General features: G+C 40.1%; 1 protein-coding gene across 1 annotated transcript in view; it reads left to right on the top strand.

The window, feature by feature from the left end:
* The window catches only part of scn8ab (sodium channel, voltage gated, type VIII, alpha subunit b), a 45,757-nt gene extending 25,852 nt beyond the window's left edge, over nucleotides 1-19,905 (top strand). The window contains exons 15-28 of the mRNA XM_080892400.1: nucleotides 556-729; nucleotides 943-1,299; nucleotides 2,844-3,017; nucleotides 3,145-3,441; nucleotides 4,645-4,762; nucleotides 4,908-5,062; nucleotides 5,729-5,902; nucleotides 10,944-11,066; nucleotides 12,882-13,166; nucleotides 13,245-13,298; nucleotides 13,391-13,528; nucleotides 13,750-13,854; nucleotides 13,957-14,227; nucleotides 15,219-19,905. Coding sequence (XP_080748526.1) covers nucleotides 556-729; nucleotides 943-1,299; nucleotides 2,844-3,017; nucleotides 3,145-3,441; nucleotides 4,645-4,762; nucleotides 4,908-5,062; nucleotides 5,729-5,902; nucleotides 10,944-11,066; nucleotides 12,882-13,166; nucleotides 13,245-13,298; nucleotides 13,391-13,528; nucleotides 13,750-13,854; nucleotides 13,957-14,227; nucleotides 15,219-16,384 — 3,591 coding nt within the window. The 3' untranslated portion in view covers nucleotides 16,385-19,905. The remainder of the gene's footprint in view (nucleotides 1-555; nucleotides 730-942; nucleotides 1,300-2,843; nucleotides 3,018-3,144; nucleotides 3,442-4,644; nucleotides 4,763-4,907; nucleotides 5,063-5,728; nucleotides 5,903-10,943; nucleotides 11,067-12,881; nucleotides 13,167-13,244; nucleotides 13,299-13,390; nucleotides 13,529-13,749; nucleotides 13,855-13,956; nucleotides 14,228-15,218) is intronic.
* The last annotated feature ends 1,393 nt before the right edge of the window (nucleotides 19,906-21,298 follow it).

The following is a 21,298-nucleotide window of genomic DNA, read 5'->3' as shown; positions in this document are numbered from 1 at the left end:
CTAGGCTTGCCTGCCAAACTTTTATTACGTCCACTCACTCTTCATCCGTTGCATCTTGCTTCCTTCAAGTCTGCTGAACCCTTAACTTGCTCTCAGCTGCTTCCATACAGACATAAGCCTGTTCAACACTGATTTGACCAAGTATATAACAAGATCTGTCGCAGGCATTCTGGTTTGTCTGTACTCTGTCTGTGCTACCAGATATCACTGTCGCACAGCTGTCTGAGGGCAGAAATACTGGCACAGTGTCAGATATTAAGACAGGAAATGAGGTCATAGGCATTGGCATGCAGTCCAGGAACTGAACTCAGAGGAATCTGCGCAGTATGATGGATGGTGCAGTGTGAATCACTGGGTGTTCTCTGCAGCACTAACAGGACATAGCAGAAGGACAATACAAAGCAACGAGTAATATAGTTAATTACGAATTCTGCTGAAACATATCCTTGTTAATTTTTTAACAAGAAATGCTTCAAATGCAATCTAAGCATGCCTCTTTTTCCCGAGGAAACATATTAACATATTCTTCATGTTTTTCTCTGTGTGGGTCTTTAGGTTTTCACTGGCATCTTTGCTGGGGAGATGTTTGCCAAGCTAATTGCCATGGATCCCTACTATTACTTCCAGGAAGGCTGGAACTGCTTCGATGGCTTCATTGTGACTCTGAGTTTAGTCGAGCTGGGACTGGCTGATGTGGAAGGCCTGTCAGTGCTCAGGTCTTTCCGATTGGTACGTGGAAAATAAGAGACATTTGATTTGACCTTTTGTGGCCTTAATATACAAGCTAGTATCAGGTAAAATTTGTGCAGCTCTCTTTCTTACTGATCATCAGATCAAGGCTGACGTTAAGCCTGGCTTCTGTAGATATTACATCAGGTTGTGTTTTGTAGATATGAAAAACTATAATTAACCCTGTTTGTTTGTTTTGTGCTTCTCTTGTAGTTGAGAGTGTTTAAATTGGCCAAATCATGGCCAACACTCAACATGCTGATCAAGATCATTGGCAACTCAGTGGGAGCTCTGGGTAATCTAACCCTGGTGTTGGCCATCATTGTCTTCATCTTTGCCGTGGTGGGAATGCAGCTATTTGGCAAAAGCTACAAGGACTGTGTGTGTAAGATTGCAGAAAGCTGCGAGCTGCCACGCTGGCACATGCACGACTTCTTCCACTCCTTCCTAATTGTGTTCAGAGTGTTGTGTGGGGAATGGATTGAGACCATGTGGGACTGTATGGAGGTGGCAGGACAGACAATGTGTCTAACGGTCTTCATGATGGTCATGGTGATTGGTAACCTAGTGGTAAGCAAAGACAGACATTACATAGTGTACAGGCTCCTGAATTATAGTAATCCATTGAAGTTTAATAGATACATTGCTGTGAAAAAGTATTTGCAGTTTTCATGATTTCTTTGTTTTTTGCATATTTGTCACACTTACAATTTTCAGATTATCTAACAATATTAGACAAAGATAGTATATACAAAATGGTGTTTTTATCATGATTTCATTTATTAAAGAAAATAATATCCAAACCTACCTGCCCCTTGTCTAAAAAAGTAATTACTCTCCTTGTCAAAACACAGTTTTTGGAAAGCTGAGTTACAGCCAACCCAGACCAGTTAAATCAAGAAATCACTTAAATAGAAGTTGTCTGACAAAGTGAAGTAGGCTAAAAGATCTCAGAAAGCAACACATCATGCCGCAGTCTAAAGAAATAGCTGAGAAACAAAGTCACTGACATCTATCAGTCAGGAAAGTGTTACAAAGCCATTTCTAAGGCTTTGGGAACTCCAGTTGACCACAGCGAGAGACATTATCCATAAACAGAGACATCTTGGAACAGTGGTGAACTTTCCCAGGAGTCATCCAGGACGTCACAGAAGAACCCAGAACAATATCTAAAGAACTGCAGACCTCAGTTGTCTCAGTTAAGGTCAGAGTTCATGATCAACAATAAGAAACACACTGGGCAAAAATTGCATTGACACAGTTCCAAGGAGAAAACCACTGCTGACCAAAATGAACCTCAAATTCTCGTCTCAAATTTGCCTAAAAACATCTTGATGATCCCAAAGACTTTTGGAAAAATATTCTGCGGCCGATGAGACAAAACCTGAACTTTTCGGAAGGTTCAAGTGCTGTTCCATCTGATGTAAAACTGACACAATATTTCATAAAAAGAACATCATACCAACAGTCAAACATGGTGGCGGTAGTGTGATGGTTTGGGACTGTTTTGCTGCTTCATGGTGATTTTCCGTAAGTGATGGAACCATGAATTCTGTTTTCTTCGAGAAAATCCTGACGGAGAATGTCTGCCTATCAGCTTGTGCCATCAAGTACAAGTACACTTAAGAAGCAAGACAATTATCCAAAGCACACCAGAAAGTCCACCTCATTTTGGAGTGCCTAGTCAAAGTCAGGAGTTAAATCTCATTGTGATGCCTTAGCACAATCTTAAACAGGCTGGTTTAACAGGATTTTCAGAAACCCTCCAGTCTGGCTAAATTTAAAGAAAAGATGTGAAATGTGAAAGCCTCATTGTCAGTCACAAATGCTCCATTGCAGTTCTTACCACCAACTATGGTACAATCAGTTGTTAGCCTTAGGTGGCAATAGCTTTTTCACATCAACTTTTTCCTTAAATAAAATCAGTTTTTATTTAAAAAATGCATTTTGTGTTTACTCTGGGGGTTTTTTAAATTGAAATTTCTATGATGATCAGAAACACGTGTGAAAAATATGCAAAAAAAAAAGAGAAATCCAAAGGTGGCAAATGTTTTTTTCCAGCGCTGTATATTGTGAGTGCTAAAATGAGAGCTTCTGTCTATTTTCCCTTTGAGGTGCTGAACCTGTTTCTGGCCCTGCTGCTGAGCTCATTCAGTGCAGACAACCTTGCTGCCACCGATGATGATGGTGAGCCCAACAACCTCCAGCTCGCGGTTGCTCGCATTAAGCTGGGGATTGCCTGGTTCAAGGCAAACATGCGGGTTTTTGTAGCCACAATGCTAAAGAAGGTACCATATAATTTAACATTTATACACCTCCTTGTTTAAATAACATTGTTTTGTGTCAGACTCCTATTTGATGGCAGTTTGTTTTGTAATAGCGATTTTTCATTGGTTGTTTTATCACTATGACAAGCAGCCTGTCGAAGACGAACAGAAGCCTTTGGATGAAATGTATGAGAAGAAGCTCAACTGCATTGCAAATCACACAGTGGATATCAATCGAGGACTGGACTATGCTAAAAATGGCAATGGGACCACCAGCGGAATTGGGAGCAGCGTGGGAAAGTACATGATTGATGACGACTACATGTCCTTCATCCACAACCCAAACCTCACTGTCTGCGTTCCAATCGCTGTTGGCGAGTCTGACTTTGAAAACCTTAATACTGAAGATTTCAGCAGTGAATCCGATGTGGAAAACAGCAAAGATGTGAGTATCATCTGCCCTTGCTTTGCAGGTAGTTTTAGTAAATTATTGTTTTGATGTCAGAGGTGATGAGGTTGCTAAATATAACATGGTAGGAAGCAATGCAATAGTGCAGTAAACAGAATAAAGTTGAGTATATCGTGCAATATGCAGTAAGTGGAACTCATCTGAGTTGCCACACTGGAGAGACTTAGTTTAACTGACATTTAAGAACATCCATTTAGACAGGAGCGCTGTAACACTGAGCCTGAGTGCTGACCCTGCAGACAGCCAAGAACAGCAGGCAGACAACAGACTGCCCTGGTGAGATGACAGAGAAGCAGAGTCACAGTCTACTGTACAGTATAAATGGAGGAGAAGGATAGCCAGACCCAAAGTGTGTGGAGAAGTCTGATGGGTGGGTCACCTTGACCTAGTTTGTTGTAGGAAGAAAGGAGATAATGCAGCTGAATCACTACTGTACCTGCATCAGGTTTATATTCTACTGAGCTTCCTCAACCACAAAAATCTACCCAGCGCTGCAGCTGGCCAGAGGGCACGCTGCAGCGCGAAAGCCAGTCAGAAAAGCATGATGGCTATTTTGTAAAAAGAATTTTAAAAAAATGGTGGAAACAGGGGAAGAAGGGGTGAATGTTGATGTGCATTCACTCTTCAGTGAACTGAACTGTCCTGAGTGTTTGTGAGTGTTTTTGTCGAGTTAACAGTAAACGACTAATATCAAACGTGTATCTAAAGTATTAAATGAATCGTGCGATTAAAACACACATTACCTTACATCCTCTTTTCCCTCACAACACAGATAAATCCCCCGATTCTTTCAAATGTGTGCCAGTGCAATCCCTCCATTGTGTTTTGTGAGGTTTTGTTTTTTTTCTACTTAGGTTCTGTTTTGAGTGTTTGCTGTTTGCTGGTGTTTTCAATGCATTTGACCTCTCAGGGCCACCGTATAATGACTATTATTAACAATTCAAAGAATTACTGATTATCTCTAGTGACTAACATGACTTTTAATAACTGTGCTACATGGCTGTAACGTGTATACCTCCATTTATAAATCATGTCATGCATATAAACCCAAAGGATGCATTAATGTAATGGCTTCACTGGCACTGTGCCTTATACATATTGTACGCTTTCAGCATCTCACTGCTGAACCTATAACATTCAGAGAGAAACTAAGAGGTTGAACTGATCTCTTTGTCCTAGCTGGATGACACCAGCTCGTCTGAGGGCAGCACAATAGACATCAAGCCTGATGTGGAGGAGGTGGCAGTGGTGGAGGTTGTGGAGGAGTATCTTGACCCAGAAGCCTGCTGGACAGATGGTAAGTGGTGATTAATTTTTAACTTTTTGGTTAGTAATAACAACAAGCCCACACAATATGTTATCGGTGTACTGTGTTAATGACAGCTTATTCACAGTTCAATCCATGATGTATATCAACAGTCGTGTTTTCATTTGGCATGCAGAGTGTGTGGCCAAATATAAGTGCTGTGATGTTCCCATTACTCACGGGTGGGGGAAATACTGGTGGTTCCTGAGGAAGACCTGCTACCTGATAGTGGAACACAACTGGTTTGAAACCCTGATCATCTTCATGATCCTGCTCAGCAGTGGGGCCCTGGTAAGAACACACACACACACACACACACACACACACACACACACACACACACACACACACACACACACACACACACACACACACACACACACACTGTAGCGTAAACATGTTTCCAGTTTTGCACACTCTCACAAACAATCTAATTGCCCTACTACAATATCTAATTAACAATATGATAAAATGCACATCAAAGGAAGAATACAAGCAACAAATTAGAAAAACATGAGCAAAATCAGTTAATGATTGCATTTAGTTCTGAGGATGTGAGCAAGCATCATCTTCTGCTTTTCTTCTGCAACTGCTCTTGATATTATTGCCGATAATGGACAGCAAAGTGCTCTAATGCACCAAGCTTTCAACCAGGAGTTTCTAGCTTAGGCTTGCAGCTTTATCCAGGTGGGAGGTAAAGACAAACACTTATATGTGGAATAATGGAAACAGGGAATGAAGGGAACCATGACCCTAGTCTGATAGGGTTATGTTTATCAGTTATTTTTCTGCATGGTGTAAACAACTTATTGTCAACAACAAATGAACACAGCATGTCATCCAGCAAATTCTAACCCAGGTGATTTAGAAGAGTGAAAAGACCTTCATACTGATAATAACACTGGTTGTTTCATGCCATGCATATTGTCTGTGTGATGTTTCTGTTCTGCTCTTCAGGCCTTTGAGGACGTGTACATAGAACAGAGGAAGACAGTCCGTATCATCCTGGAGTATGCGGATCGTGTTTTCACCTACATCTTCATCCTGGAGATGTTGCTGAAATGGGTGGCTTATGGCTTTGTCAAGTACTTTACAAATGCCTGGTGCTGGTTGGACTTCTTCATTGTTGATGTAAGTACATTTGTATGTGGCTTGGTTACATACTGGCCACATGATGATAGTTTAAGATTGCAACATCTACAGATTTGAGAGTTTAAAGTCAGTGAGTCATTTGTCACACAGAAAAGATGCTCTATTGGGGAAACACGTATGTTTGTTTTTTGTTTCTACCAAATGGGCGAATGTCTCAAAAAACATGGTTTTATTGCTTCAGCCAAAAACTAGAGAGATAACAGTTCCTGCACTGCTGAGTCACAGACCTCTTTATCTAGTCAGCAGTGTCTACAAACACCAGGGACCACAGAAACGCATCTGCACATTGCTCCATGCTTCTGTCATGAAGCCTGGAGATTTTGCTTAGTTTCAGTAGCACAATGGCCTCTCTGTCCTGAATGTTCAATCTGGCCTGCTGAGGCATTCAGTGTTTCCCTCTCTTGACAGCTACTGTAATTCATATGTGGTTTATCCTTTTCTCTCATTTGTGTGTGATCTGTTTCTCACGTGAATTCTTTCCTGCATCTATATTTTAAAAAATGATGTCATAGCTAGTGGGCAGCACGGTGGCACGGTGGTTAGCACTGTTGCCTCACAGCAAGAAGGTCCTGAGTTCAATTCCACCATCAGGCCGGGGTCGTTCTGTGTGGAGTTTGCATGTTCTCCCCGTGTTTGCGTGGGTTCTCTCCGGGTACTCCGGCTTCCTCCCACCATCCAAAGACATGCAGCTTGTGGGGATAGGTTAATTGGATAATCCAAATTGCCACTAGGTGTGAATGTGCGAGTGAATGTGAGTGTGAATGGTTGTCTGTCCCTATGTGTTAGCCCTGCGACAGACTGGCGACCTGTCCAGGGTGTACCCCGCCTTTCGCCCTATGACAGCTGGGATAGGCTCCAGCGCCCCCCGCGACCCTGAAAAGGATAAGCGGAAGCGAATGGATGGATGGATGGATGGATGTCATAGCTAGTGAAATATCTGGTGCTTCTCAGGAAGTGACACTTTTTATAGCACTTTACTTCGTTATTTTACGGTTTTGAGGAAAAGAATAATTTGGAAATTTGAGAATTAAAGTGATTGATCACTGAATGTGATGGCATACATTCAATGATATTTTATGGACAGTTTATTTAATTAGTTGATCATTTCAGTCCCTGACATTGACCTTTCCAAATCCAAATGATTTTTTCCTCAAAATGTGTAATTTAATTCAATTTTATATATTTAGCAATAAATTTATATTTTTTGTCTTGTCGTAATATTGATTTCTATATATATATATATATATATATATGTATATATGTGTGTTTTTTTTATTATGTCCTATGTTGTGCTAAGTCGTTCATTTATTTTTTTTTTGTCCTTTGACCACCAATTTATCTTCACCCTTAATTGTGAAGTGCCAGTCTGTCTATGTTAACCTCGACATATACATATAAACAAGCATTTAGTTATGTTTAATAGGAATGTAGTATTGTATGTTGTATTCCTGATGGGGGTCAGAAATTGTAAGTATGTTTACCCTGCACACATACCATATGTGTGCATTTTTTTATGATTATTTGTGTATATCATGTATTTTCAGTTACTGTCTGATTGTCTTTTACAATATGTAACGTCACAATAGTTTGTTGAGAACAAAGAACATAGGAGTAGTCAGGTTGCTTCACAAACATCTGCCTTTGTTTTTAACAAACATCCTCAGTTATCAAGATTACGATTGGAATCTGGCCACTAACTTTCAGTGATCATGTTGAAAAGATCAGGTGGTCAAAGAATCATTTGAATATAGCAGTAGAAGATGTTAAAGTTTGGAGAAACTGACCAAATGACACTGCTGCCCACAAGAAGGACAAAAGAAGGACAAAGAATAAGTGTGTGAGTCTTCACACGGCCACTTCAATAGTTATTCTTAATTAGCATTATGTTCAATCCCCTTTTATCTTCAGATCTCCTTTAATTCTTTGTGGCACAGATGCAACAAGGTGCCAGAAACATTCCTCTGAGATTTTGGTTCATGCCGAGTCGACATGACTGCATCACACAGTTGCTGCAGGTTTACTGGAATCTCCACATCACCTTCTAGAAAGGTGTGAAGGTGCTCTGGACTGAATCTGCTAACTGTGAAGGTCATTTGATTTCAGTGACCTCATCGTTAAGATACCAGAAACCAGTGGTATGTTCTCCTACTGGAAGGAGCCATCAGCAGATGGTCACTGTGGTCATAAAGAAATAAACATGGTCAACAAGACCCCAGAGGAAAATGTCTCCCACACATTATACCAGCAACACCGTGAACCATTGATGAGACAGGATGAACCCATGTTGTTTATGCCAAAATCTGACCCTACCATCCAAATGTTGCAGCAGAAATCAAGACTCATCAGAACACACAGCATTTTTCTTCTGTTGTCCAGTTTTGGTGAGCCTGTGCAAATTGTAGCCTCAGATTCTTGTTCTTAGTTAAAAGGAGTGCAGAAGACCACACCCAGTGCTGCTGAAGCACATCTGCTTCAGAGGTAGATGTGTTGTGCATTCAGAGATGCTCTTCTGCGTACCTTTGTTGTAAAGAGTGTTTATTTGAGTCAATATGCTTTCCTGTCAGCTTAAAGCAGACTGGCCATTCTCCCCTGACCTCTGGCATCAACAAGGCATTTTTAGCCAGAGAACTGCCGCTCAGTGGATATTTTTTTTCTTTTTCAGACCATCCTCTGTCAACCCTGGAGATGGTCATGTGGGAAAATTCCAGTAGCTCAGCAGTTTTTGAAACACACAGACCAACTGTTCTGGCATCAACAATCACACTGCGTTCAAAGTAATTTAAATCAGTTTGAAATCGAGCAGGTCATCTTGGCCATGTTTACATGTGCTGAGCTGCTGTCGTGTGGTTGGCTGATTAGTTAATGAGCAGTTGAACAGGTGAACCAAATGAAGTGGTCAGTGAGTGCATACACAACATTTGTGAGACTTATAATACAATGTTATGCAGAAGATGTTAATATCACTACAGGACTGAGATATAAATTCACTTCCATAGAAAGCCCTTTAAATGTAAATCAAAACAATATGCAGTTACTTGGCTGTATATAACAACAATCAATATAAAACAACCAAATGTTAAAACTGAGAAATGATATTGTCGCTTTAAATGATATGTCAGCAAATCATTTAAAAAGGGTTTAGATATCTATATTACAAATGTGTAGCATCTTTCTTTTATTTGTCTCTGTAGGTGCTTAGAAACGTCACAGTTAGAGCCTCCTTTGTTAAATATTGGCATTTATAGTGCTTCAAATAGTATCAGTTGTTTTCAGATCTGGACTTTTAAGCAGTTTTGCATTGTCTGGTTAAGTAAGGTCTTCTCTATGAAAGATATAAATAAGGACAATTTTTGTCAAACATTTCCCATTAATGAGCAAGTGATTTTTATGCGCATTAACTTTGTAATGAAGCTTGCAAAATCAAGGGTTATCTTCCAATTTACACACAGTGTAAAAACTTCAGCAAAGGTTTGAGCTATAACTTTAGAAAGTGTTGTGCCAAAAGCAAAAGAAATCAGTTTAGACTTGAGAAAAAGAATTGCTTCTGCTCACAAAGCAGGAAGTTTATCACAGAGTTCCTGAGTGTCAAGAACTGGAGCAAGAAGTGTGATCGAGAAATTCAAATAGAGCAACACAGTACAGAACAAGCCTGGCAGAGGCAGAAAGCGAAAGATTTCAAAGAGCGTGGAAAGAAAACTAGTGAGAGATGTGTCTGCAGAGCCCAGGACAACTACAGAGGGGTAGGGTAACCCTACACCTGCAAACCAGACTGAAACAAGCTAAGGTGAAGATCAGAAGAAAGTAGAGATTTTTAGCCACAGATATGCTGCTTATAGTTGGAGAAAGAAGGGGAAGGCATACAAGCCAAAATGACACCATCCCTACAGCGAAACATGGTGGTGGGAGCATTAAGCTATGGGGATGCTTCAGTCCATCTGGAACTGGAAATCTCATCAAGGTGGAAGGAATGAAGAAGAAAGAAGGATATGTGACGATTTTAAATGAAAACCTCAAGCAGTCGGTAGCAAAACTGTCCTTACTTTTTTACAATTTTCATGTAGGCTAAGTACAGATTTTCTAAATGTGTGAGTTGGATCCTCTCTTCCCAACAATTATAGTAAGGGGTCTGTCCTATGGGTCATGATGGACGACAAAAGTGTTCAATTATTCAAGTTACATGGTGGATTTTTTTTTTTTTTTTGCGTAACCCTGAAATATGAAGACATCGCAATATAGTCTGATAACTTAATCCAGATTTTTTTAATGCAGCCCTCTGTCCTAACACTGACCTGTCCTCTCTCTCACAGCAGGTTCCTATAACTGTGTCTCTCTTTAAGTTAAGAGAGACGTTGTGCAGCTATCGAGAGGGACTGAGGGGTCGGTGTTTGGGGGTCCAGGGTAAGGTTGATGTGCTGTGGTGGGACTCCTACTTTCACAGGCTTTTCCTCTCTTCTAACCCTGAAAGTTGTCGTCAGCTTCTGCGTTTTCTCTCCCTTCTTTAAGTACAATGCCCTCTGATGTGGAAACTGTACTGTTTTGTATCGTGTACTGTGTGTATATTATTGTGTCACATTGATTTAGTGTTTGTGAACTCATTTCTCCTCTAATTTTTCCCTTTGTTTGACTCTCTTCTCTTCCTCTCACTGTGTCAACCACAAGTTTCTTTCCAGGTGTGCTCACTGTGCTGTTAAGCTGGTTATCACGCTAGACTGGCTTGCCAAACTAAACCAAACTCAAACATAAGCAAACACATTTTTTTTAAAAAGAAAAGGAAAAAAAGAAGTCCGGCTACGCTTTATTGACCGTTGTTTATTGTAATAACTCCTGTTTAACCGTTATGCTATATAGATACATATACTTACACATATATAACCTATATATGTACTTATATATATCTGTATATAACCATTCAGCCATCCTTACACTTTAGAGTCCACCTTTCTCTCTATTTCCCCTCTAACTTTGTGGGTCCTCTCTTCCTTTGCCTCTGTCTTTCCCTCTTCTGTCCCTATCTGTGTAGGTGTCTATAGTCACCCTTATAGCTAATGCGTTGGGCTACTCCGATCTAGGCCCGATTAAATCACTCAGGACACTGAGGGCCTTGAGACCCCTCAGGGCCCTGTCACGTTTTGAAGGGATGAGGGTAAGACCCAAGATACCAGGCAGCTGGTCCTTTTGCATGCCGAATAAATAAGAAGTATCAGCGCATGCTAGAGATGGCAGAATAGATTTTAAATATCTCTGAGGGGACTTTTCTTTTTTTAAAGATGACTCCTTGGATTAGTGAGAAGCTTTTTGCATGGACGCAGATCATCTCAGATGGTCATCATACATCTGATTTGATTAATCATGTTTCATTTCATATATAATAAATTTAGCATTATTTTAAAGCATTTAGCAGTGACTCCAAATATTAACAAAATTAAACTCTGTCCAATGCTTTATTTAAAAAAGTAGACTGCACTCCAATTTTTTGTTTGAGTGATTCAGCACGCTACAATAAAAGCTCTGTTTAGTACCAGCTGAAGGAACAACTAGAGGTTGGTTTGAACTGTCAGGCAAAACAAATTCAAGCTGAGCCATGCAATAGGGTTATGACACAGACCCAAAATGCAGTCTGTTAAGTGCTACAGAGCCCCCAGCTCAAATGAACAGATATCCAAATTAGTAGTCAATCTTTGTGCATACTTCATTTACAAGGTGCACACAGTTAAGTCTGTCCTTAAGTGTGTGCACAGTTTCTACATCTATAGTTGTGATGTAACTCCAGAGTTTTAACTAATAAACAAACAAAACAGAATCTGGTTTAATCTGGTTATTTCATGTGATGGATTGCGTCAGCCTCTGGTTGTTGCTGGGCAAAAAAAAAACAACAAAAATTTTTATCGTGCCTAGGCTCAGCATCTTCTGGCTTTTGCTCTGGCTCAAGTGTCCTGTTATCTGATATTATCACAGTTTGGCTTTGGCATTGTCACACTGGAAGATCAACAAACTTCTGGTTGCATAACCCCTCCCCTGACATCCTTGCTCATCACTCCTCAGTGAATTTCATCACCATGATTTTCACGATCACCGTTTTGCAGTTATATTAAGTTATCGCATAGCTGCATTGTCTCTATATTACAACATTAGACAGAACACAAAATAACGCAAATAATTTTGACATTTGATGTTTGCCTATAGTTTTGGTTTATTTGGCTTTCTGTTTTCATGGCTTGGTGTTTGGAAATGCACATTCCTGTGTTTTCCTCCTAATTCTAACAGCTGTATATCATTCAGGACGGTAAAGTTATCTTTTATATTAACAGTTCATGCAATCATTACTTAATTGATTGAATTAATTTGTTGCATTGAGCAGCCACAGCTAACACAAATGTTCTCTTGACATACTGGAACACAAATAGTATACGAGTGTGTATGAATGCAATATACTTTTGATGGGAATAACAATATGCTGGGGCACAATACAAAAAAATCTGATAATGTGGATTAGAAGCTACAAAAGGATAACTTTATAATGATTTAGAACTAGTTGTAATGAGTTTTAGTTTAATATACCAAGCTGTCATAAAACAGTACTACGTCATTTAAATGCTGACAGTCAAAAGTGATGATTTATAAAATTTGTAATATCCCCTTTATTACCAAAACCTATAACACAAACTATTTTAAGCATGGCTCTCTGTTCAAAGTTGAAATAATCAGAGTTCTACACTGTTTTGACTTGTTGTGCATTGTATTGTGCCCTGTTGTTATACTCGCTTGTAGGTTATTGTGATTGGCATGAATTTTTACGAAGCAATCACATAACGCAACTTGAGTCTCTAAGGGAGGGAAAGAATGTGCATTTCTATGTAAGTGTGTGTTTCTGTGCAAAATGTTATAACATCTACAAGCAGGTGGTGTTTGATTGCTAACATACACTCTTGTCTGCTCTCCACCCCCCTGTTCTTTTTAGGTTGTAGTGAATGCCTTGGTGGGTGCAATTCCCTCAATCATGAATGTGTTGCTGGTGTGTCTCATCTTCTGGCTCATCTTCAGCATCATGGGTGTCAATCTGTTTGCTGGAAAGTATTACTATTGTTTCAATGAGACAGCTGAGGAGTATTTTCTACCGCATGAGGTGAACAACAAAACAGAGTGCCTCGCACTCATCAATGACAACTATACTGAAGTCAGATGGAAGAATGTCAAGATCAATTTTGACAACGTGGGCGCGGGATACCTGGCACTCCTACAAGTGGTGAGAAACTTTTTTTTTTGCTACTTCGCATTTGTACAATTTTTTTGTTTTCTCACACTGTGACTGCCACCATCGCAGGCAACATTCAAAGGCTGGATGGACATCATGTATGCGGCAATAGATTCTAGAAAGGTAAGCTTTTTCAGTTTACAAATAGTCTGACTTTCACATCAGCAGGACCTACAGTTTTTTTAATATGTTTTTTTGTTTATGGCAATTTGTAGGTGGAGGATCAGCCCATTTATGAGGACAACTTGTACATGTACATCTACTTTGTCATATTCATCATCTTTGGCTCATTCTTTACCCTAAACCTCTTCATTGGTGTCATCATTGATAACTTCAATCAACAAAAGAAAAAGATAAGATTGCCTTTCTTCATTTATCTCTCAAATATACACATTTTTACTTTCTCACCAGAGTTAGATGAAACAGTCAATTACACTATAATCAAGAAGACAGATGTATGTCCCAAAATGTCATTAAAATCTACACCGCTGACTTTGACTTTTTTTTAAAGTAGATCCTGCACTGGAAAATGTGGTCTTGCAGATTGTAACCAAATTGTTTTTTGTCCCTTTACTTTGGAGGTCAGGATATCTTCATGACAGAAGAGCAGAAGAAGTATTACAATGCAATGAAGAAACTAGGGTCCAAGAAACCACAGAAACCAATCCCCAGGCCCCAGGTAAATATTCTCCTCCCTTCTCCTCCACGCAAGTTACATTTCTAAAAATCATTAAGAAAATCACTCCAACATCCCTCTTCTGTCTTCTCGCTTTCTCCTCAGAACAAAATCCAGGGCATGGTGTTTGACTTTGTGACGCAGCAGGTGTTTGACATCTCCATCATGATACTCATCTGCCTCAACATGGTCACTATGATGGTGGAGACAGACAATCAGTCGGAGGAGACAGAGAACGTGCTTTACTGGGTCAACTTTGTCTTCATTGTTGTCTTCACTGGCGAGTTTTTACTGAAGCTCTTCGCACTACGTCACTATTACTTCACCAATGGCTGGAACATTTTCGATGTGGTTGTGGTCATCCTTTCAATTGTGGGCAAGTATTTAAAAAGGCTGTTTATGCATGAGGGGAAAAGTCAAAGCAGCTTTACTGGAAATGGCTCAAATAAGCCAATTTCATTCACGTACTGCAGATGCACACAGCTCAAACATAAGCCAGACTTTAAGCTAACCTGTGTGTGGTCTCCTGCAAACTCTGTTCAGGCAGCTCTCTTGCCTAAACCAAACTTTGTGTTTCTACCAGTTGTAATATATATGAATTAAAATATATGTAGCACTAATGTGCGCAACCTGTCAGAAGGTGAAATTTAAAATCTTTCTTTATATTTTGCTTTCAAGCAGCCAGACTTTCTTGGAATTTTTAAAGTGGTGTTGAGCAATAGCACTTTCTTGCTAGTAGCCTGTCACAAAAATCCATAATTTGGTTCCATTTCTTTAATCGAATCTATGAAAATATAACATAGTTTGACAGGGATAAAATTTTATTTTTGCACCAACAAAATAGCTAAAAGCTTGGCTTATCTCAGCATGGTGGGCAACTGTGCCGTTAAAAGATTTAAAGCCAATCTTATGGAAGGGAAACATTGAGAAAGGGCTGAGGTATGCCAAATTACTCAAGAACTGGACTGAAAATAAGCCTCAGGAAAGCTGCATAAGAGAGTTCAGGCTCAGTTAAAGAACACAGCTGGTGTAAAGAAATATTTCCCATTTTCCAAGTAAATATAAAGAAATATAAAGAAATCAGGGATTGCTGGACTTTTGCCCAGTATACATAAAATCAAATATAAAAAAAACTTCAATTTCTTTCTTTCAAATGTCTTCAGTTCAAACGTTGCCATACAGTTTTTCCTGGCTTTTTGTTGTGATCCTCGTGCTGTATAAAAACAGATGGATTACTAACTAAGACCAACAAGTAATGAAGAATCAATGTTTCTTTTCCTGCTGTGTGGAATGGGGTAAAGCATTCAGTCGGCTTTTGTCTCAGCCTTAACTAACATGTGTTTGTTTTTCCTTCCTTTGAATTTCAGGAATGTTTCTGGCTGACCTGATTGAGAAATACTTTGTCTCACCAACACTGTTCAGGGTGATCCGTCTGGCTCGTATCGGCAGGATCCTGCGTCTCATCAAGGGGGCCAAAGGAATCAGAACTCTTCTGTTTGCCCTTATGATGTCACTTCCTGCCTTGTTCAATATTGGCCTCCTTCTTTTCCTGGTTATGTTCATTTTCTCCATCTTTGGAATGTCTAACTTTGGCTATGTGAAATACGGGGCTGGAATTGATGACATGTACAATTTTGAAACCTTTGGCAACAGCATGATCATCCTGTTTATGATCACCACGTCTGCGGGATGGGATGGCCTTCTGCTGCCTATTCTGAACTACCCTCCGGACTGTGACCCCTACTTGGAGAACTCTGGGACCCCTGTTACGGGAGACTGCGGCAACCCATCGGTGGGCATCTTCTTCTTTGTTATGTACATCATCATTTCTTTCCTGATTGTAGTCAACATGTATATTGCCATCATCCTGGAGAATTTCAGCGTGGCCACAGAGGAGAGTGCAGACCCACTCAGTGAGGATGACTTTGAGACCTTTTATGAAATTTGGGAGAAGTTTGACCCAGATGCCTCCCAGTTCATCACCTATGCCAAGCTTTCTGACTTTGCAGATGCACTCGAACACCCACTCCGCGTGCCCAAGCCTAATACCATTGAACTGATTGCAATGGACATGCCTATGGTGAGTGGAGACCGCATACACTGTCTGGACATCCTCTTTGCCTTCACCAAGCGTGTGCTGGGTGACAGCGGCGAGTTGGACATGTTGAGGCAACAAATGGAGGAGCGTTTCGTGGCTGCCAATCCTTCCAAGGTCTCTTATGAGCCTATCACCACCACTCTGAGACGCAAGCAGGAGGATGTGTCTGCCAGAATCATTCAAAGGGCCTACCGCTCCCATTTGGCCAGTCGGGGTTTTGTTTGTAAGCGCAAACCAGCCAATAACAAAGACGAGAATGGTGGTAACAATCAGGAACAAGAAAAGAAAGAGGGCACTCCCTCAACTGCCTCCCTGCCTTCTTATGACAGTGTAACCAAACCTGAGAAGGAGAAACAGGACGACAACAATGAGGGCAAAGGGGGAAGGAAAGAGAAAGGAAGAAACCAAAAAGACATCAGGGAATCCAAATGTTAGGCCACTGGATGTATATTCACAGTAATAACAAAAAGATGATACTAATGCGAGCGGAAACTCACCAACACAGTTGTACAGATTATTTCATTTGCAAGTCAGAAAAAAAAAGTCTTCAGTAATTTTGTTTACAGACTTCATTCTTATATTGATGCAGAGAGAAGCATCTTGGTCTGTTACAGCTTGAAGACTTGAACTTTAGTCAAACCAAACATAATCAGCATACTGTGCGACTCTGTATCTGGACTACTTAACAAAAAGTCAATCAAAACAGACTGCGTCCCATACCGCTCACGTATGACTGGTCTTACAGATAAGTTGAGCAAACTCTACACCAAGAGGTGAAATGGAAAAAACAACAACAAAAAAATCACGCGTCTGGATGCAAGGAATGGTTTTCTTATGGAAGACAGTACTGTGAAAGACAACAAGGATGCTGCTCGCTGCTGAAGAAACGCCTTCTTGCAGCAGCCACAGAGTGTTTCTGTGTCGTTTAATACAGAAATGTTTAAAGGAACAAATGGCACACTCACTCTATGAGCAAACAGAAGGTGAGTGAAAGACACAAATAACAGTGTGAACTACTTTTTTGTTTTATTGAGCTAGAAATTGTTTTCGTTTTGTTTTTTGAGCAGCGAAAATGCAAACAGAAGAAAAAAAAAGAACAATATCCAACAAGTTTGCCCATGTCAATCAACTCTTCTACTCATTTTATCTTTGTTATAATCCACATCGAAATCCTTTTTTTAACATGGGCTTTCACACCAAATTGAGTAAGTGTCTGTTTATTATGGAGTCAACTCGGGCCAAGGGCTTAACATTTACTCAGAAAGATTTCCAAACAAATAATAAGTGTGCTTGTTCAATGCATAGAAATGACTTGCATGATGGCATGTTTTGATCAGAAATCTTTGCATGAATTATCATAGTCCACAAGACACTAATACTCAGACCACGACGGTGGCTCGACTGTACGATCAAGACATGTTCGAAATTTGAAAGTTCAGAGTAATTTGTTCCACGAAGATAAGCGATGTGGGGAGGGGGGGGTTGATCAGCTTAAAATGGATCCAAATTTTAATCTCATTACTCAGCACATTTCAAATTACTGTTTAAACCTGTTGTCTCTATAGATGGAAGAATGATATATGTCGGGAAATGATAGCACCGTCAGTCCATCAGTGGGTGAAATAAAAAATAAATAAATAAGTAAATAGTTGCTGCTTTGGAGATTTTGAGTGTGTAAGATTTAGAGAGAGATATTTGTGTGTGTCATGGGACTGAAACGTTTGTTAATTTGGACAGAAATACAGTATTTTCAAGGGCACAGCACTTTGAAATGAAAAAAAAGAAGCTTATATTTATAATTTGTATGCACCTATGTAATGCTCCATACCATCTGCCTTTATTTTTGTGTAATCGGGCATTGTGGGTATCCTGGTTTGTGGGGATTTCACAGGTTTGGCAAACTCCTTTCTATTTCTAATGTTTCTCTGTGGGTGGTTAGACCTTTTCTGATAGGGCTGACAAGAGTTTTGATCCTTGTTAGGTTAATTTATTTACACAAAATGTAAATGTATGTATCTTTTGTTGTTGTTGTTGTTGTTATTTTCTTTCAGGATATAATTTCCATGTCTTATTTTGTGCTTTTACTTTTAGAGAAACGATCTTGTGATGAGACATATTAGTAGTATCTTATTTTGTTGAGAAATGGGAAATAATGAATGGGTGATGAGAACATTGTGCGTGGAGAAGCCAAAGAGACCTGCCTTGTTATCCCTTGTTGCCCTTTGTCCATGGAGTGGGATTGGGTTAAGTATGCCCTGCCCAGTCTGTTTTCTCGCTGTCGTTATTAGACAGAGACCCTAGAAATGTATGCAATGCTTGAAAAATTCATCCCTTTTTCTCAGGAGATATTATAAATGTACTATTATGAGCTCTGCAACAAAATGCAAGTGAATGTGATGGGAGTATTTATGAAATCATGTTTTACTCTTTTGTTTTATGCCATGTTGATGGACGATGATCTCGGCTGGTTGTCGCGTTGCTGACAGCCGCCCGGTCAGGGGCCACTTTAGTGCTTCCTGCTTACGATGCTTAGAACTATAGGGCTAGAAGCATCTCGATGAAACGGCGTCATTGCGCTCGCTTGTAATGGTGACGTTTATATGAATAGTCATTATGGACTGCAGTCTGGTCTCAGTTAATTTCAGTAAACAAACTAATGTTCACCCTGATAGCAGCCAGATATAGGAAACACTGTGAGGAGATGTCATGAAAGTGAATTGGGACACGTTGGTTTGAGCAGCACTCTTAATTCCTTCTGAAGCAGAAGGGGATCAGTGGATCGGCCCAGATTTCAGTATTCACCAACAACAAGTGCTCCGAGCATCTCATTTGCCATGTTTTTCTCCCTATTGCTCTACTGCATAACAAATACCAAATAATCAGGCAGAGCACTGGATGCATCTTTACGGTGCTGTGAGCCTAGGCACCACACCAGAGCTTATGCACTTCCTGTCGTCCAGTGATGTCACTACCCGTTTATAAGCCGCTCCCAACCCCTCCTCATCCGTTTTCAAGTTCCATGGTCCAGTTGCTGCATGAAATCTCCAAAATCAGTGTGGGTGTTACCTTGAACCAAATAAAAAACGCTGAATGACAAACGTAAAAGCTACTGCCGTCCATTTTCTCCGAGACCTCCACGAATACGAGATTGACAGGAAGAAAGAGGGAAAATAAAAAATCAATACACATACATCCATTTGGGGAAAAAAAGAAATAAAATTCAGGCTTCGTTCTATAGGGCACAAACTGCAAAAGCTAAGACTGAACTTTTTAAGAGGCTATAAATAATGTATTATATTATTTTAACAGCATGTGTAGTTTTTTTGTAAATACAGGATTACTTAAAAAAAGAAAAACTACAGCTATTAATCTAACACTAAATATTAATAACCATAAATAGAATGGCTTCCAGCTGACACCCCTTGTCACACTTGTTAGGCTGTGACGCATTTGTTAGATGGAATAGGTTTTTTCTTTCTTTCGTTCTTTTTTGATTCACATTTCACAAAAAAGAGGGAAGTAAGCTAATCTATATTTAAAAAAAACTGATTGTAATAAAAACTGTATAAATTCATATGTGCATATACAGAGCTATATTACATATATATTATATATATATTCTACCATTATATATATATATAGTATATATACATTAGAACAGTGTCTGTAACTCAACTCTCCTGTCCACTCCTTGCATTGAGGTGAAACCAGAGCCCCAGAGTGTAACTGATCATGCTTCTTTCTTTGTGTGGTATGTTCAGAGAAATAACCAAAACTCTGGCCTGCCCAGGACTTGTGCATACTGGGTACCAGCGTACAATGCATGGTGTTGTACTGGCTGCTTGCTGAGAAATGTGGAGCCTGCCTTGGTTAGAGGATTGCACTACCAGCATACCCTTTTGTATATGTGACGATGTCTTGCCCCTACTTTCCTATATTGTAGACACAAGGTTAAACGGATTCACACACACGCACACTAACACCCTCGCACATGCGCACACAAACACGCACACTCACACACACACACACACTCACAGCCTTTTTGCAGGCGACTGCTGGTTAACCCGTGTGCCCCGACTACGAGCCACAGCTCACTCTGTGTGACGATTTCTTTTGCTTGTTGCAGCTCTAACCCTCCATGTTTCCCGTTAACACACTGCTGTAGTTTTGGAGCTCACCTTTAATTTCGCTGTCACTTTCAATATGATATAATAATAATGATTTTAAGGGTTAGTTGTCTTAACTGTCTGTGTGTTTGTTTATGGTGCAATATCTCTTAACGGCACGTGCCTTTTTAGCTTTCTATTTAGTCATAAATCAGCAATGAGAATCTCAACACCCATCGAAGTGAATCAAAATGGAGCACGATAGACGCAATGTATTGAGTTCGTAAATAACCTGAACTGAAAAACTCACCACCTAGATTAGACTGTCTGGACTAACATCTTGTAGAGTCATGTAGTAGAAGTGCTCTCTGTGTGTTCTGTTTACTGGCTCTCGGGCTAGCAAAAGAACAGCTTGCCTTTTGTTTTACACTACAGCTCATTTCCTAATGTTGGTTTACCAAATGGTATATGAGGCCATTCTTTTGTAGCATGACTGAGATACATTTCTTTTCTTTGAAACTACTTTAACTGAAAAAACCCTTTTGACTGTCATTGTCTCTTGCCACTAATACAGTCAGAAAGATAACACGTGTCGCACAACCACATTGGAAGTTAAATGAGAATCAGTGAAAGAATGTCTTCATTTGAGCACGAATCTATTTCCAAACAATAAAGCAGCCTTCCAGTTATTCCTCTGGCTGGTGTCATTTTTGGTTCTACAATGCATGGTTCTCATACAAAGTCGGACGATGTATCGCTGCATCATAATCTGTGTTACCTATTTAAGAAAATTACTGACACTTTAAAGAAGGTAATTTTGTTTGTTGCTGATGATCACAAAAATTGCAAGGCAGGGAATGTGTGCAGGTTGCAGTATACAGGGAGGGACAGAGACTACATTAAAGAACTCTGTAGTTTGTGTAGTTGTGAGAACGAGAACACAGCCTTCCTGCAGGAGTACGCATATGACATCGTTTCTGTTTGTGTTACCTGAATGCGACTCTTTGATCTGCCGTGTTTTGGGTGTGTCACGGTGAAACTGTAGTAAGATGGCAGGTGTGTGCTTGCATGTGCCCCCCCCCCCGCGCCCTCCTCCTCCGTGTGTGTAAGGTGGTGCACTGAGTGAGGCAGGCGGGTGGTGGGGCGGGGAGGAGAGAGACAGCACTGCAGTGCAGATAGATGAATGCAGTGGCCTGGGCTGAGTCAGCAGCATGTTCCCAGCAGGCTCAGACTGTACAACTCG

The sequence above is a fragment of the Rhamphochromis sp. 'chilingali' genome (assembly GCF_963969265.1).
Source record: "Rhamphochromis sp. 'chilingali' genome assembly, chromosome: 9".
Classification (NCBI taxonomy): Eukaryota; Metazoa; Chordata; class Actinopteri; order Cichliformes; family Cichlidae; genus Rhamphochromis; species Rhamphochromis sp. 'chilingali'.
Note: the sequence above shows the minus strand (reverse complement) of the source record. Positions and strands in the feature narration are given on the sequence as shown.